Source organism: Galeopterus variegatus, unplaced genomic scaffold, assembly GCF_000696425.1.
Source record: "Galeopterus variegatus unplaced genomic scaffold, G_variegatus-3.0.2 Scaffold7854, whole genome shotgun sequence".
In the NCBI taxonomy this organism is placed as follows: domain Eukaryota; kingdom Metazoa; phylum Chordata; class Mammalia; order Dermoptera; family Cynocephalidae; genus Galeopterus; species Galeopterus variegatus.
Window position 1 is genome coordinate 57,969 of NW_007733965.1, and position 19,383 is coordinate 77,351.

Below are 19,383 nucleotides of genomic sequence, written 5' to 3' on the forward strand. Positions count from 1 at the left end.
AAGCAGGTTACAAATATAGAAAGACATAAAACTAGAATGAATCCTGTGGTACTGATTTAGAATTGGAGATATCAGGGTAGTAAAGAGAGAGAGAAATAATATAGATGTAAATGTGTACAGATATAAGAACATATACAAATTTAACATGTTCGTTTATACATATATTCTTTAATTCTGTCCTTTGAAAGGGTCTAGAATCAGTGGAACCCCCCAAATAATGAGCATATCCAGTGCCCAAATTTGGGTGTCTAAATTCCATTCCCTCTGCCCCTGCAAAAAGAACCAGAGTTCTTTAGAAAAATGGCTAATTACAAGGCTGGGCCAAGAAAAGTGTGATATAAGCTAGAACACCTTGTTGTGCCATTACATAGGCAAATGCTCAAAGAATGGCGGAGACACATCAAAAAGATATCACAGCCAACTTAAAGGGCCCTGGCTGCCTAAATCTGTAACAATATAAGCATCAAAGTAAATAACAATAATAAAGAACTGTAACTATTGAACAAAGTAGGGATTCATGAGTCCTTAATAACGTAAGTAAATGAATAAATAAATGAGGGAAAAAGATAGCTTTTCCTTACAGCAAAACTTCAATTAACAAATGTAGAGGGAAAGATAAAATTGGAATATTATCATTCGGCAACTATTGAAGTAATAATTAATTTAGCCAAGAAACATCAATAGATAGTAAAACTGGTGGGTGAAAATTTGATGAAGATGGTTTACACTCTCAAAGTATCTCTCAACAAAATAACTATTAATTGCAAAGGGAAAAAGTAAATTTACAATGGAGAAACCTAGTAGACACCATTTAATTAAGTAATTCAAGTTAACATCACCAGTAATAGGACAAATTTAAATTATGTACCATCTGAGAGGAAGCAGTGAGAACACAGCATCATGTCTGAGATATTTCAGCCAAAAATGCATAACCTGAATTGAAATATTAGGAAACATCAGATAAAGCCAAATTGAGGGACATTCTACAAAATAACCAGAGTCAGAAGAGTCAAGGTCATGGAAGTCAGGAAAGGATTGAAGAAAATTAAAGAGACACGGCAACCAACAGCATTATGTGATCCCGGATCCCTTTTCTACAAGGAACATTATTGAGACAACTGGCAAAACATGAATGAGGTCTGACAATTAGTTGGTAATAATGTGTCAATATTAACTTCCAGATTGTGCTGCTGTTTATGTAGGAGAATGTCCTTGTCTTTAAGAAATACACATTGAAGTATGCTGCAGTCTTGGAGCCTCATGTCAGCAACGTATTCTCAAATAGTTCTGGAAAAAAGTTATCTGAACTGTTTTTTGCAACTTTTCTGTAAGTTTTAAATCATTTCCTAAAAACAGTAAGAGAAAATGCACAAGCAAACACCGCTCACCTATTTCATTAGAAGAATCTAAAAGTTTGCCAACATACTCTATTGGCAAGGCTGCGAGAAAATAGGCACTCACACATTTCTGGTGCAAATGCAAACTGGTGCAATCTCTATGGAAAGAAATTGGGCAATATTTATCTAGTAAAAGTTTGTAAGCATTTATTCCTTAACCTAGCAATTTTACTCCACAAAGTCTATAACAAAGACAAACTGGCAAAAATATGAAAAGACTTATGCACAATACTTTTTATTATAGCACTTTGATTGAAGTCTCTAAGTATCATGTCTAAGGACTCTGGAAAAATTGATGTGTCCAAGTTTAGAGCAGGAATTGTCCCAATGAGTTTAATAAAACTTTCAATGACTATTGGAGTCATCTGAAAAGAACTCAGGACCTAATCTAAAGACATTCTCAATGGCAAAAAACAAGACAATTTGAGCAAAAATAGGACTAAAAACTCTAATGGATGGAAATGCAAAATAGTTAAGGACAGGTTTTTCTCTTTAAAAAAAAGTCCCACTCAATATAAGAAAATGGCATGACAGCAGTAAAAAGCATTCTCTCCACTACTGTATTTGTAAATGTTCAATGTGTTTTATCATAAACTTAGGACGAGAAAATGACCAAGATATTTTTAAAAGGTGAAAATTCACTTCCAACCAAGATGGAATAAAAAGGACCAGATTTACCTTTCCACTTGAAACAACCAAAAATCATACAAGATATATGAAACAATGGTTTTTAGACCCTGAACATCAAGCAGTAAAAGAGACAGGAAACAAGTGAAGGTGCTCTATATTTGCCCAGCTTACTTCTTTAGAGAGTTTCCCAGCCACTGTGCAGGGAGGGAAAACCCAGAGAAATTCCAGAGGACTCCCTGAGTTCAGAACTCAAAGAAGAGAATCTGTGGAGACTGTGGAAGCTTGAGTTCACAGAGCAGACTCCTAGAGCAATAACTGCCCAGGGTGAGAGCTGCAAAGGTCTGCAGACGCTCCCCTTTGGTATGTAGCAGACTGCAGATCAGCACATGCACATGAGGGAACTACTAAAAAATGAATACTTGAATGTTTACATTTAAAAATATCATTTACGATAGCACCAAAAATATGAAATACTGAAGAGTAAATCTGAGAAAGAATGTGTAAAACCCATAAACTGAAAACTGCAAAACACTGCTGAAAGAAAACAAAGAAGACCTAAATAAATGGAGAGATGTATCATATCCATAGGGAAAAAGATCCAAATTTGTTAATATGTCAATTTTCCACAAATTGTTCTATGATCAAAATCCCAGCATTTTTTTTTAAAGAAATTGGCAAGTTGATTCTGAAAGTTATATGGAAGTGCGAAGGGCCCAATATCATCAAAATAACTCTGAAAAAGAACAAACCTGGAGGACTAGCATTATCCTATTTCAAGACTTATTATAAAGCTACATTGCATGGCATTGATATAAAGACAGGCAAATAGATCAATAGAATACGACGGGGAGTACAGAAATAGATTCACCTATATATAGATGACTGATTTTGATAAAATGTAAAGACAATTCCTGAAGAAAGGATAACCTTTTCAAAAAGTGGTATTGGAACATTTGATATCTATTTTCAAAAGATGAACTTCAATTCAAAACAAGCAAAAAAACCCCAAAAAACTTAAAAAGAAAATTTAAAATACAATATAAAACTAAATATAAAAACGAAATCTATAAAACTGTAGAAGACAATGTAGAAAATCTTGATTAACAAATGTAATTGTTTCTTTATGATATTTGCTGATTCAAGGCATTATTTGAAAGAGGCATTTTAGAAAAACAATGGATACAACTGGGACTATCTGGTGAACCAGAATACTCTGTTTTGCCAGAGTACACACAGGTTTCAATGCTAGCCTAGGTATGCCACTTTGACCTATCTGATGATCTCAGATTAGACAACGATGTCTCAGATATGATATGAAAAGAATGATCCACAAAGAAAAAATTGATAAACCAAACATTAACCAAAGTAAAAAAATCTGTCCTTTGAAAAATGGTGTGATGAGAATAAAAAGATAGACTTAAATAAAAACATAAACTAAGAGAAAATATTTACAAATCAAATGTCTGATAAAGGACTTGTTTCCAGAATATAGAAGGAACTCTCAAATTTAATAAGAAAACAATATAACAAACAAAAGATTTGAATGAAGATTTGAACTTCACTGAAAATGATATACAAATGGCAAATAAGCACTTGAAGAGATGTTCAATGCCATTAGTCATTAGAGAAATGCAAATTAAAGTGGCTAAAATGAAAGAAATTGACCATACCAAGTGTTACCAAGAATATGGAGCAACTGGAACTCTCATACTCTGCTGGTGGGACTGTAAAATGGCATAACCACTTTAAAAAATGGTTTTGCAGTTTCTTAAAATGTTAATCATCTATCTATCATATGAGCTGGCCATTCCACAGCCTGGTATTTTTCCATAAGAGATGAAAGTGTATGTTCATGCAGATACCTGTGCCCAAATGTTCATGGCAGCATTATTTTTGGTTTTGCAGTTTCTTAAAATGTTAATCATCTATATCATATGAGCTGGCCATTCCACAGCCTGGTATTTTTCCACAAGAGATGAAAGTGTATGTTCATGCAGATACCTGTGCCCAAATGTTCATGGCAGCATTATTTGTAATAGCCAAAAACTAGAACCCAGCTATCCATCAACAGGTGAAGGGATGAACATACTAGTTATCCATACAATGGGATACTCTCAGGAATAAAAAGAAATGAACTATTAATACATTTAACAAAGTAGATGAATCTTGAAATAATTATGAACTTTGATCCTCCCCCCAAATTAATCCAAAATATATTATGAGACCAAAAAAATGCATACTGTACAATATCATTTATATAAAATCCTAAACATGGAAATTTATAGTGACAGAAAGCAAATAAGTGATTGCCTGAGATAAGGGATGGGTGGAGGGAAGGATTAAAATCAAGCACAAGGCAACTTTTGGATGTAATAGACGGTCATTATCTTGATGATGGTGATGGTTTCATGAGTGCATACACACGTTAAAGCTTATCAAATTGTATTCTACAAATATGTCCAGTTTATCATAGGTTAATTCTACCTCAATAAAGTAGGATTTTTTTAAGGTGAAGAAATCTCAAGTTCTTCACCCCTTTAAGCAAATGCACAAGAAAAGATGTGTGAGGATGGTAGTAGCAGGAGCAATCAGAAATAGGAGGGTACTTCAAAAATTCATGGAAAAATCGAATTAAAAAATAACACGAATCTTTCCATAGACTTTTTGAAGTATCCTCATACAAATTCAGATCAGTTCTGATTCCATATAGACAACACATAAATCTAAAATAATGGAACTTACCTTTTCTCCTACATACAGAAACCGTGATGCTGTTATGTGACTCAACTAGACGGTGGAGTTTTACAGATTGCTGAAAAAGAAGGGAAGATAGAAAAGGCTTATCTATTTGTGCATGGGTCCCAGGTGTTATTCAGTAAGGTGCTAGCTTTCATTAAATATGGAGCACTGTCTTCTTGTCACTAAATGTATGGGCTAGAAATAAAGAACTGAGTAGCCCGTTACTCAAATGAAAAAGCATCCAACTTATAAGTAATAAGAAGTATGTGTTCTTTAGCTGAAAGGAATTTCCCAGCACACTTTTTCCACTCAGAGGAGTTTTTGAAAACCACAAATATGTGTTTAGTTCTTTAAGTAGGTAAGACAGAGTCAAGAGCATGTATCATTCAAGATATGTGTTTATACCTAATAGCTTGAAGAACCAAGCATTATTTCAGCTTTGGGCTGTCCCACATCAGTTTCTAAACTATAACTTTGCAAGAAGTTTGGTGGTTCCTCCTGTTTCCTCATAGTATTTGTTGTAATATACAAAATGCATGGGACAATGAGAGTGAACCAGTAAGAAGAGACAAAGGAAATATATAATAAATTAAATTTGATTTCACATTTATTGAGAAACTATCTTATAAAAGATCTCCTACCTAGTTCTGGAGGTTAAGTCTCAATAATTTGTGTGTTCATTTTTATATCCTGATTTGGGCATTTAAGACACTTCCTAAATCTCTTAGCTTAAAATTATCTACATATCTGATCAATATGTACTAAGAACGATTGATAGAATAAGGTAAGGTCAAAGATAGGGTGTTCTGCCATTAACTCATTCTTTTATTCATTTGTGCATTCACTCAACAAACATTTATTGAGCAACCTTTAATATGCCTGGGATTATGCTAAAGGGGGAGTTAGAATGGTAAACAAAAGAAATATAGTTCTTACTATCACGGAATTTACAACCTACTGAGAGAAACACATTTTAATCAAATAATCATGTGTGTAAATGCATAATTACAATCAGTAATAAGAAGGAAAAAATAAGGTGTTTTGGGAGCTTATATAGCAAAGGGAATCAAGAAAAATCTTCTATGAAGAAGTGACACTGAATCCAAGACCTGAGCAGGAGTTATTTAGTCGGGGGGTAAGGGCAAGTCATAGAGATGAAAAGAAAAGACAATTCCAGGTGACATGCTCAAATGCTCTGAGGCTAGGAAAAAATAATATATTTCAGGAAACAAAAAGACTAGAGTAGCAGGAGGGCAAAAAGCAAGGGAGAGGCTGGGTTTATGAAGGCTGGAGAAATAAGAAAGAGCAGCAGTTACAAGGTAGACCAGTGGTCCTCAGAGAGTGGTCCAAGGATTCCTCGGGTTTTCCAGAACTTCTCACAGGGGCTGAGAAAGTAAAACTATTTTCATTAATTGGCTTCTTAAATCTCGTTCTCTCACAAGTATACGGTGCAGTTTTCCACAGGCTGAATGCTGTGTAATATCTCAATAGATTGAATGTAGAAGCAGTTATAAGAATCCGGTTGTCTTCTCTTAAGCCAAACATTCAAAGAGATTTGCAAAAATATAAAATAATGCAATTCTTCTCTCTACATTATTTTCATTTCAGAAAAAAAGTTATTGTCTACAAATATGTATTTTACATTAACGTGTAATGAGGTTATTATTATTTTCAAATGAATTAATAAATATTTTATGATTCTGTTTTAATTTATAAGATAGTAAGTATCAATAGATATTACCCACAAAAATAAAAACTCTTTGCGGTCCTAAATGATTTTTAAGAGTGTAAAGGGTTCTGAAGAGTAAAAAGTTTGGGAACTTCTGAGGTACAGTCTTAAAGGCCATGATGAGATTTAGAAGTTTATTGTAAGATCGATGCAAATACTTTTAAGAATTTGGTGGTGAGAGTATGTATTTTGAAACCATGGCTCAGCCCACTGCATGGAGAATGTGTTGGAGAAAGGCAAGGACGAATGCACAGAGACCAGATGGGAGATGATCACCAGGCAGGAGCTGATGGTAACTTGGACCACGATAGTGATAGGATGGGAAAAAGTGAATGATGCCAGGAGATATCTGGGAAGGAAAATCAATAGGACTTGCTGCATAATTTGAGAGGAAGAGAAAAGAAAGTTTCAAGCCAGGCAGCAGCTGATGGTAACTTGGACCACAATAGTGATAGGATGGGAAAAAGTGAATGATGCCAAGAGATATTTGGGAAGGAAAATCAATAGGACTTGCTGCATAATTTGAGAGGAAGAGAAAAGAAAGTTTCAAGGATGACAACCAGATTTCTGGCTTGCGTTACTGAATGGTCAGTGGTGTCTATTACCAAATCAGACAAGCCTGAAAGTGCAGATCTGGGAGAAGAGTCCTTGAGTTCTGTGTTGAATGTGTTGAATTTAAGGTAATTTTTGGATACTAAACTGGGGATATCAAATAAGTTGTTGAATCTATGAGTCTAGAACTCAAAGGAGACATTTGGACTTGAGATATATATGTATAAATCTGAATGTTATTAGCATGTACCCTTAGAAGTCACTAGCATATGCAGCTATAAAAATAATGAAGAATCTCCTATGTATGTACATGAAAACTGCCCCAAGACATATTAATAATAGTTTTTAAAAACAGCTAGGTAGAAAAAAAATGTAGTTATGCTACCAATTGCATAGAAAAAAAGAAAAAGATATATGAATTTGTATTTGCTTCATTTGCCTAAAAATCTTTTTGGAAAAATGCACGAGTAACTAATAACAGTAGTTGGCCAAGTGGAAGGTGAGAGAGAGGAAGACAGAAACTTTACACCGCATGCATTTTCACATTGTTTTGATTCTGAGCCACCCATTAAAAAAAAAAAGAATGGAAAAGAGCAACTGGAGAGGATGGAGAGTGTATTGCCATTCTCCATCGAAGGGAAAGAGCGCTTCCGAAGGAATGGATCAGTCAACTGTGTCAAACCGTGAGAGGTTTAGTGAAATCTGTACTGGGCAGGGGGAACTGTCCACTGCAGGGGGACCATAACATCAGCAAGCAAGACACCAACAACCCAATAAAAATAAATAAAGGACACAAGTAGTTCACAGTAGAAGAAATGCAAATAGCTTAAAACATGAGGAATGCTCAACTTATAATGGAAAACATGACATTAAAGTTAAAGAATTCTATTTTCACTGTATTGGCAAAGATAAGGGAAACAAACACTCATCTACTGTTCAAAGGAGTATACATTGGTACTACTTTTTTAAGAGACTTTTTTACAACATTACTAAAATAATGCACCTGGCTTATGACTAAGTAATTCCAAGTACAAAAATGTTATATCCCCATATCAATATGGATATATATAAGCATAAATGTACTTGATATATACATACTTATGTGTAATATAAATTACATATACTTGTAATTTAAATGTATGTAATGTGTGTGTATATGCATGAAAACATGCATATACACACACACATTTTGTAGATGCATGAAAACATGTGCAAGGATGCTCAATGAAGCATTGTTTTACTAGCAAAAGACTAGAAACAACCTAAATATCTATCAATATATTGATTAAAAAATTATGGTACCTCTAGAGAAAATATATTTGTGCAGATATGGAAAGATATTCAAGATATATTCATGAAATTCAAGTGGAGAATGGTGTACATAGTGTACTTCCATTCTGTAAAACAAATTAATGCATATGCATTTAATATTGCTAAAAGTACACATGACATCTGGTCCCAGTAGATGCTTCTTGAAAGGAAATCTGAACACTGGAAAGTTCCCCCAGTGGGAGGGATCCTTAATTTTCAGTCACACTATTTTTTTCTATGGAGTTTATTTTTATCATACCCATATATTGCTCCTTCTATTAAGAAAAAACTAGCAAATTAACAACATTTTTTAAAAGTTTTTAAAACTATCTATGAGTTTTAGGATTATAGCAGTGACCTTAAACAACTAGAGTTGTTTAAATGGAGTCATAAGAGAGGAAGCCAGGTCCACATGAGTGAACAGAGAGAGGGACACAGTAAGCAATGAAAGTGGGCATAAAGACTCAAGAAGTTTTGCTAGAGAAGGGAGAAGAGAGAGAGAGTACTAGCCAAAGGTAGAAACATGGTCAAGAGAAGGGATTGTTTCATTGGTTTGAGTTTTGTTTTTAAGTTGGGAGAAGTTGAGAACGTTAAACTCTTGGGGGAAGGAGAGAGGAGTCATGCAGGGACTGCATAAGCACCCCAAGAAGGTGGGAGAGGATGGTGTCTCAAGCACAGGCAGAGAGCACTTCTTCCACTGTGATGAGAGGACAGGACAGGAGGGGGCTGGAGAGGTGGGTCATTTGGCAATTGGAGAGCGGGGAGTTGAGCAAAAAATTCCTATCTTATGGTTTCCATTTTCTTTGTGAAATAAGTGCTGAGATTATCTGCTAAATTATAGGAAAAGTGAAATATGGGAAGATGGGCATCTCAGAAACCCTAAGAGAGAGAGATGATTTGAAATCTTAACTTTAAGAGAATGGGAGAGCGCCTTCATTGGAGATACATAGAAAGCTTGCCCAGATGAGGCTGGCATTCATGAATTTATAGTGTGATCAACTAATCTGTTCCACGTGATTTTTTTTCCAACAGCACCCAGATCCCCTAGTGTAGGCACAAAGAAAGCCAAGAGTTGAATTGGAGACTTGACAAATAAGTATCAACCAAACATAAAGGGCACAGGAATTCATACTAAGCAGAGGGTCCTCCACCTTCCATCCCTCTTCCACCCTCTTCAAGGCCCATCGGTGTTCTTTGCATTTATTTCTTTTGCTTATTCACGATCCATACAAATTTGCATGTTCTTGTGGCTAATCAGCCTTGAGTAAGATAAAAAAAAAAAAAGGAGAAAATAACTTGAAAGGTTAGGGATTGGAATGTGAGGGAAGAGAGAGAGCTAACTTGCTGAGCATTGGCTCTTGTGCTAGATGTTTACAAACTTGCTCTCACTTAATATGGAGTGGACAATGACTATTTCTTCATTCTCCTGTCTAATGACATTTCAGTAAGTCACTACTGCTCCCTTTCTGAGACCATAGAATTAGTGGAAAAAACTCACCTCTCTGAGGTCATATACTGTCAAAGCTATGGACATGATGGACATGATTATGATGGCAAAAGCATACTCCATATAGTCTTCACTAAACCACAGACAGACACTGAAGAGCTGAAACACGTAAAATGGATTTAGAACCTGTGGGCAGACATAAAAACAGAAAGACAAGATACTTAGGCTTCACACTTAGCTATTCATTGACTTGTTTGTTTTCATAATCATTTCCATGATATAAATCATCCCACACAATATTCTTATTTTTCTTAATGTTATATTTATTCAGCAATTGCCATGTGCCAGACACTGCACTAAGCATCTTTACCTGAATTTACTCATTTAATTCCTATAATTACTTATTAACCAGAAGTTATTATTTATCTCCAAAGATGAAGAAATTGAGTCACAGAGCTGTCTGATTTCAGAGCACTTATTTTTAATCACTGCTACACTTTACAATTTACAAAGCAGTGTCTCATGGATCGTCATGTTGATCATCACAATAGTTGGACAAAGAATAGACGTTATCATCTCCTTTTACATTTACTGGTCTTCAGAAAGATGAAGTATTAGATCAGGTTTACAAAGTTCAAATATTGCTCTATTGTTCTCTGTGACATATAGCTGCCATATTTGAAGTCATTAAAGAACTTTGGATTAATGGATGAGTTGAAGCCTACCATTTTCTCATAAGTAGAGAGCTGAGCTGAAAGTGGTCAGCTATAATGGAGCATCTAGAACACTGTTGGGAGAGAGCAGATGTGGACTCCAACAGTTATAATCCTGCTTTGGTTAAAAACACTGCATGCCCTTACTCAAATTCCCTCTAGTTGGTTTGCATCTATCTAAGACATGAATGTTAATCCTTGCCCCTGGTTAGGGATGAAGCACACAGAAACTTTTCCTACCAGTTTGTTTTGCTTTCTTTTATGCTTGAAAGCTTGTTGGAAATATTGAGAATGTACCTTGAGTTTAGTAAGCTTTTTTTTTAAGGCAAAGAGAAGTGGAGGTGGAACACAGGAAAAGGCCCAGAGTGCAGCTAAACTGCTATGGCTTGATATTAATCACTGTAACATGAAAAGTAAGCTCAGTGATAGAGTCCAAGAGGAAAAATCAGCGTAGTAAATGATGGTCAAGTCCTTTTTTTCCTCCCACACATACATTGAGATCAGTAGAACTAATAAGGCTGAAAATAGTTTTTTTTCCTTCAAACAATTTTGGATGCTGAGGAAATTGTATACGTTGCCTAAGAAAAGGATAAAAAAAATTATTTTAATTTCGCAAAGTTGAAACAGGCTAAGCAGCATAGTATTAAAAAAGAAAGAAAAGAATACTATGTTCATCCAGTCATTAAATTACAAGTAGACACATGAGTGTCACACCCTATATTGTATTAGGCAACATTCAAAAGAGGGACTTGAAGAAAAAGAATATTCGGATATGTGAAGAGAACATGCTTGGCATGCTTTTAAGACACCTTTCAAATTACAGTTGTTTATTAATGAGTAGCACTCTTGATTGTTTGACTGGATCAAAATTTTTTTATTTTTTTATTCAACACCAAGAAAAAATACTGGAGAAATTACCTCTTTGACGAGCAGTTTCCAAATTGGTGTGATTTCAACACTGATAGTATTAGGCCCGCATATTAATCTCCTATAGGGAGAGATCACAGATCACTCATTTGCTAATAAAAACATGAAACCCATTTCTCACCCATTCAGAAAAAGGTCTATTCCATATTTACTTTCTCACTTGTGGGATCAGTATAAGTCTCCCTTGTTATACAATATCCCCATCCTTATCAAAATAACTGGGGACAGGGAAGGTCCTAGGTGCAAAAACAATAAACGTGATCATATTGCTTCTATTGAACTAGACTCTCCCCAAGGTCTACAATTTCCCTGAAATGATAATCTGGGTATTTAATATTACCCATTGTCTCATTCAAATAGTTTTAGGATTAGCATGTCCCCAACTCTGTCTCTCCCCACCTCTGGTTCCATGGCTGTGGGGTGGAGAGGCCATTAAGAGAGNGTGACATATAGCTGCCATATTTGAAGTCATTAAAGAACTTTGGATTAATGGATGAGTTGAAGCCTACCATTTTCTCATAAGTAGAGAGCTGAGCTGAAAGTGGTCAGCTATAATGGAGCATCTAGAACACTGTTGGGAGAGAGCAGATGTGGACTCCAACAGTTATAATCCTGCTTTGGTTAAAAACACTGCATGCCCTTACTCAAATTCCCTCTAGTTGGTTTGCATCTATCTAAGACATGAATGTTAATCCTTGCCCCTGGTTAGGGATGAAGCACACAGAAACTTTTCCTACCAGTTTGTTTTGCTTTCTTTTATGCTTGAAAGCTTGTTGGAAATATTGAGAATGTACCTTGAGTTTAGTAAGCTTTTTTTTTAAGGCAAAGAGAAGTGGAGGTGGAACACAGGAAAAGGCCCAGAGTGCAGCTAAACTGCTATGGCTTGATATTAATCACTGTAACATGAAAAGTAAGCTCAGTGATAGAGTCCAAGAGGAAAAATCAGCGTAGTAAATGATGGTCAAGTCCTTTTTTTCCTCCCACACATACATTGAGATCAGTAGAACTAATAAGGCTGAAAATAGTTTTTTTTCCTTCAAACAATTTTGGATGCTGAGGAAATTGTATACGTTGCCTAAGAAAAGGATAAAAAAAATTATTTTAATTTCGCAAAGTTGAAACAGGCTAAGCAGCATAGTATTAAAAAAGAAAGAAAAGAATACTATGTTCATCCAGTCATTAAATTACAAGTAGACACATGAGTGTCACACCCTATATTGTATTAGGCAACATTCAAAAGAGGGACTTGAAGAAAAAGAATATTCGGATATGTGAAGAGAACATGCTTGGCATGCTTTTAAGACACCTTTCAAATTACAGTTGTTTATTAATGAGTAGCACTTTTGATTGTTTGACTGGATCAAAATTTTTTTATTTTTTTATTCAACACCAAGAAAAAATACTGGAGAAATTACCTCTTTGACGAGCAGTTTCCAAATTGGTGTGATTTCAACACTGATAGTATTAGGCCCGCATATTAATCTCCTATAGGGAGAGATCACAGATCACTCATTTGCTAATAAAAACATGAAACCCATTTCTCACCCATTCAGAAAAAGGTCTATTCCATATTTACTTTCTCACTTGTGGGATCAGTATAAGTCTCCCTTGTTATACAATATCCCCATCCTTATCAAAATAACTGGGGACAGGGAAGGTCCTAGGTGCAAAAACAATAAACGTGATCATATTGCTTCTATTGAACTAGACTTTCCCCAAGGTCTACAATTTCCCTGAAATGATAATCTGGGTATTTAATATTACCCATTGTCTCATTCAAATAGTTTCAGGATTAGCATGTCTCAGGGAAGGTCCTAGGTGCAAAAACAATAAACGTGATCATATTGCTTCTATTGAACTAGACTCTCCCCAAGGTCTACAATTTCCCTGAAATGATAATCTGGGTATTTAATATTACCCATTGTCTCATTCAAATAGTTTTAGGATTAGCATGTCCCCAACTCTGTCTCTCCCCACCTCTGGTTCCATGGCTGTGGGGTGGAGAGGCCATTAAGAGAGAATAATTTTGCTGATAAGAAAATACTATACTTACTTTCTACCCCTACTCAGAAGTTCTGGGAAGCTGTAGAAATTGTTTTAATATGAGTGGAAATATCCTGGGCTCCCCAAAATAGCTCTGTACACAGAATTATACAGCTCTTTAATTGAAGACTGAGAGATGTGTTTCTTTGATTGTGCAGAGGAATGGCACATTATGAGTTATTTTGCTATTGAGAACACTAACTACTCTCCCTGTGCCTTCCACATAGATGCTCAGATCATAAATAGCTTGGCCAAATATATTAGAGCAGAGCTTCTCAAACTTTAATGTTCATGCAGATAATGTTAAAATGAAGATCCTGATTCAATAGGAGCAAGGCGTGGTCTTCTAGGCTCCTAGGTTATGCTAATGCTGCAAAGGTCTAGGTCTCTTCAAAGTACTAGAAATGGGACAGGAGAAGTATAAGAATCATGGAAACTTAGGACCAACAAGGCCTTTATACAGTCCTCCCCCTTTTTATGATTGGGAAACTAAGGCCCCAAGAGAAGATATTTGCTCAAAGCCACACAAACTCTTGACATTCCAGTGCCCTCTCTAAACCTTGCTCCTCTTCCTAGTACCTCCTTTGGAATTGTGGAGCTACGCATCTTGCGTGACATTCTTCTGATGCTCCATAATTGTTTTTTAAGTGTGTTATCACGGTGTAACATCCATTTCTTGATTACAATCAAAACAGACTCAACCTTATTATTACAGTAATATAATATTAAGAAGCATCCTGTAGATTACAAAGAGCACTAAACTACTGTCAGAAGTGTGGGACTCCACTGTTCATACAGCACTTTTCATGTGTGTGACCTTTTTCAGACTATTAAACCTCTCTGAGCTGCAGATTTCTCATCTGTTGTATTGGGATGGTGGTGATGTCTGTTCTACACCCCACCTCCCACCCGTTGCTCTGACCATGAAATGAGATAATTTATGTGAAAGCATTTAATTTAATAATGCTAACTAGGGCATTACAACATTTTCTGATATTAATCAATTAACTATTTACTGAGCTATTTGGCTAACTGATAATAGTCTTTTTGAGCTAGTATAGAAAACAATATGCATGATACCTAATTTCTTGTTCTTCCCTTGTTAGACCTGATCCAAATTTTAGATGTATCTTGGCAGAACTGAGCCAGTCTTCCAAAGAGCTGCAATAATAATAATGAGAAAGATTTATTTAGCAACAATATTTTTGAGATAAAATTTTTCTTCTTTGGATGCACTTGCTAAAACAACTTACCCAATTTTCTGGAACCGTCCTTCCAAGTTGTCCCAAACATATCTTATTTTCTGCACTTTTATGTATCTCACCTGCAAAAGAAAAGTACTAAGGAAGTCTTTAGTTTTAGGATCGGGGAATACACAGCAACTCAGTGGATACAGAAGCATTTGTGGAAGATGCAAAGACAGAACACTAAAACGCTTATTTAAGATTTTATCCTTTCTTAAGTTACCCTATTGTTTCCTACTACACAAATAACATTTTTTATTAGAAGTCATCATTCAACCAACATGTATCATGGGCCTACTATATGAATAAATACAGGAATAAAACTCAATCTCTGCATTGCACCACTTCCTAATCTAAGAAGGAAAGAAAATCTATTCCAAAAAATAAACTATACATTATAGTCAAATAAATACATGTCAAAGAAACAAAAATATTAAAAAGTAAAAAATATTGTCTTGAAATACTGTATGAATATAGAGAGGGCAGGTGACAGAAGGCATTGTGGAGGAAATGACATCTGAGCTGCAGTGGTGAAGGGTTGGAAGAATTTTGCTGAGACGAGAAGGGAAGAGGGCATCTCAAAGAGGTCATGCACAAGTTAGTTGAGGGGAGGTGACAAGCAGGTGGGCCTATTTGACTGAGAATGGAGAATGAAGCTGGAAAGAAAAGCTAAGACTTGATTATGAGCAGCTGTAAATGCCATTTGGTACTTTATCTCATAGGCAATGGACTTGTGGAGTAACCTATGGAAGAGAAACTAAAAAAGATTAGGCTGACAACTAATACTAAAGTGAAGAGGTTATTGCAAGAAAATGTGCTCCAGAAAGTGAAAGTCTGAGGGTGTTGGCAGTGAAAAGAAAGGGTTACTACTGATGACAATTGTGACTTCTTGCTTCCACTTTCTGTAAGCAACTTTGTATGTGAATCAATTTCCATGAGCTGGTGACTAAACTAAGCACAAAGGGAAACAGTGAGACTGCAACGGCTATAACCTCAGGTTACTCATTGAAATCATCTGGACAGCCTGGATCCCAATCCCAAGAGATTCTGATTTAATTTGTCTGCAGTGCATCCTGGGCATAACTATTTTTAAATTTCCCCAGGTAATTCTAATGCACAGCTAAAGTTTAGGAACAGTGTCCAAGCTGTCCTTTTATAGCTCTCTGCTACCTGTGTCCCTGAGAACTTCAACTAAATTTACCTGCACCTCATTCTCCCCAAGAATAAATTGAAGCAATTGGCTAGATTATGTCTAAATTCAACTTCAGCTCCTCTCTATATATTCTACACCTATGAATATTGTAGTCAGTATATCCATAAGATAAATTCTAACCATGTAGTTAGTACATAAGTGCTCAGTGCCTTTTTATTAAATAAAGAATGTTTTGTAAAATCACATTCAACTAGAAATACAGTTTAAATTCCTAAGCTCCAACACCTAAGTTACTTCAAATGAATCTTTTTTTTTTTTTCTTTTTGTCTTTTTTACTGACCGGCAATGGGATTGCAACCCTCGGTGTTGCACCCGCACCACACACCGCACTCAGCCAGTGAGCGGGAACCGGTCTCCACATGGGATCTGAACCCTCGGCGGGAGGGTCGCCACGCTCCCAAGCGGCGCACTCTCCAGTGCGCCACCAGGCCGGCCCAAATGAATCTTAACATTACTCAATAAGTATGTGTGTGTGTGTGCACACGGGCACACGCACACACATGCACACTCATATTCAATTGTTACTAAGAGTGTTAAATGCAATTTTTTTTTTATTTTACAGAATGTATTTTTTTCAATGAGGTTGGTTGCAGAATAACTTATGTAAAAATGTTTTATTTCCAATTGATTTTCAGTATGAAATTGGAGTGAATTGTCACTGGGAATGATTCTTCCTTCATAAGCTGAAATTAGAGAGAGAAAATAGTCTTTAGAAGTGACCAGCCTTGGGGGCATGTAAGCCACCATGGCCCACACTGGAACCTCAAGTTTCTTGCCTCACAACTTGCTTTCCTTTCCAGTATTCCCTGCAATTTTGCAAATAGCGCAGAAGTGTAATCACAACTACTACTTATTGAACATTTTAGGGATTTTCACACATTATCTTTAGTCTTTATCATCATCTTGTGTCATGGCAGATATTATTTTCATCCTCACTTTGCACCTGAAGTTCATTTTGATTAAGTAACTTGAAAGGCTGGAATTTGAACTCCAGACTATTTGGCTCCAAAGTTTAGTCTTTCAGAGGTTATAATATGGAAGAAAATCTAAAAATTCCTTAACTTCAAGATTCAGTTTATGCAAAGTGAGGGTTTCCTACTTTATTAATTTCATAAATTCGAAAATCTGTGTTAGAAAAATTTTAAAGGACAAACTATGGTGGAATGTGAGGCCCCTTCCCAGAGAACCTGTATAAAGAGGCTGGGAAACCACAAACTGAGACTGAGAATTCATAAATAGACACGATGTATCCACAAATGAAGGCAACAATAATGAGGAAAAAAGAGGTTACTAATACATTTTATCTCAGGCCAAAAAATGGAAAATTCCATTATCTGCTGACGATTTCTGAGTCCATTTTCACAGAGTGTGAAGGATGACTCCATCCTAGATCTTTTAAGCATCTTTGAGATTCCCCCTACAGGGAACATCTCTGTCTGGATCTGCTTCCCTCATCACCCCTGCAGCCTCTGGAAGCTGGTAAGAGGATGATAAGTAATATTTGCAAAAGGTGGAGTTTATTTACCAATTTCACTGAAACTTCAGACCAGGAAACAGTAACTAGGAAATCATGTATCTGCTATAGGGTGAATTTCAGCTTTCTGCTCAGGAATCAGGAAGATTTCCTCTCCTCAAGATTCCTGCTCTTCATTTTTTATTGGAACATGTTATAAGACATCCTATTTAACAGGTTAAGCAAAGGGTTTCAGTTTTGCATGCAATCCTACAAGATGGTCCTTAGAGTTTCCTCTTAGCCTACATTTGCAAACCTGACATAGTTCTTTGCTGCAGTCTCCAAACTCCTCATAAATGGCCCTAAATGGTTGTCATCTTGACATTGTTCTTACTATTGTTATTGCTGTCAGTGCCATCATGGCAGAGCCCATGACGTCTCCTCTGACTTAATGAAAGTTTAGGCCCTTATTATGAATATAGTTCACTGCAATTCACAAATCACTTTAATATCCATCTTCTCATTTTAGATTCACAAGAGCCCTGAGAAACAGGCAGAGAAGGGTTATTTACTCAAGGGGTAATAAACTCAAGTCTCAGAGAGGCAGTAACAGCCAAATTCCCTATGTTATAAACTGGTAAATTAAGGTATCAAGTCTGCCTATCAAACTTTCCATTCCCAAACTTTTGCTCCTTCCTCACGTTCTCCTTGTTTATTTGAGCATTTCTTCATTTGTCTGTCCACTTATTTCTTTGATGCAATTAAAGATGCTAGAATTTTAGGGCAATAAAACTCTGAGGCCATGTGTATAAGGCTGGTCTGGGAAGCCTACTTCTTCAGGTGAATGGCCGCCTAGCAGATTATGCAATCTGTTAGTTGGAGGTGCTTGACCTCTTTTGTTTTTGTTTATTTTGGCAGTTTAGACAGCTGGGTGAAAACAACTGACAATAGAGAAACTGCTGATCAATTGACTTTTATTATTTTTTTAAAAATGACCTTGAGCTCATAAAAATTATTTAAACAGCTGTCTACACATATATAGATGAGAGAAAACATTCTGTCTTATAAAATGTTTTTAATGTGAATGTTAATTAGTCATAATCCAAGCAGGACTAATTTAATATGGTGAAGAGGGAGTAACCCAAATTCATTTGAATAAAGAGTTCAAAGTAAGGTCATTTTGCAGACACAAGCAAACTCCTTGGGATATTCCTGGGTGATTACCTTTACTGTAAGATTACCCCTATTACACAGATTATAATACAGGTCATGATCCTATTAAGAGCTAATATGTATTGAGCATCTACAATGTATCTGGCACTATATTGATTTTTGTATTCCTTAATTTGCTTAATTTCATCAATTAATTTTATAGACAAGAAAACTAAGGCTCAATTGAGTTAAGTAATTGATCCAAGGTTGTACTTTTTAGAAGGAAGAAGCTGAGATTTGAACTGAGCTCTGTCTGGCTCCAAAATTCATGTTCTTGACATTCTACATTGTCAGTTGAAGACTGGCACAATGGAGGACCTAAATGTAGATATATTTGAAGGAGCAAAATGTAAGTTTCTCTGGCATCAGAAGTAGCCATAAATTCACTTACCTTTAGGTCTGGCTTTCTTATGGCTCTATTTATGATATAATCCTCATCTGTAATGAGAGGGTGGTCGGGGCTGAGACTAAATGTGCCATTTGATGCTGACAGGTAGATCCACGTTACCTTTTTCCAAGAGTAAGTTTGGAATTCATCCTGAAGAAATAGACACCAAAACTCCCGTGAAATTAAGAGATCATTAGGCTAAAATCCAATCTGAAAAATATCATCTTAATGTAATTTTGCAAGTGCATGGGGTTAGTGAACATTCTAGACAGAATTATGTGCCTTTGAAAGATGGTACATATAGAACCTCGAGAGGAAAGGCTTGTTATCATTTATGAAGGAATCTGGATATGAATACGAGGCATTGACACATATAACAAAGCTG

The 19,383-nt window shown here is 35.9% G+C and overlaps 1 protein-coding gene across 1 annotated transcript in view; it reads right to left on the minus strand.

Moving 5' to 3' along the window:
- The window catches only part of LOC103607925 (probable cation-transporting ATPase 13A4), a gene marked incomplete at its 3' end in the record, with an annotated part of 97,875 nt that overhangs the window by 54,724 nt on the left and 23,768 nt on the right, over positions 1–19,383 (minus strand). Inside the window, exons 3-8 of the mRNA XM_008592383.1 lie at positions 19,002–19,148; positions 14,742–14,812; positions 14,569–14,649; positions 12,861–12,930; positions 9,857–9,991; positions 4,770–4,839 (exon numbers count right to left, since the gene is read on the minus strand). Coding sequence (XP_008590605.1) covers positions 4,770–4,839; positions 9,857–9,991; positions 12,861–12,930; positions 14,569–14,649; positions 14,742–14,812; positions 19,002–19,148 — 574 coding nt within the window. The remainder of the gene's footprint in view (positions 1–4,769; positions 4,840–9,856; positions 9,992–12,860; positions 12,931–14,568; positions 14,650–14,741; positions 14,813–19,001; positions 19,149–19,383) is intronic.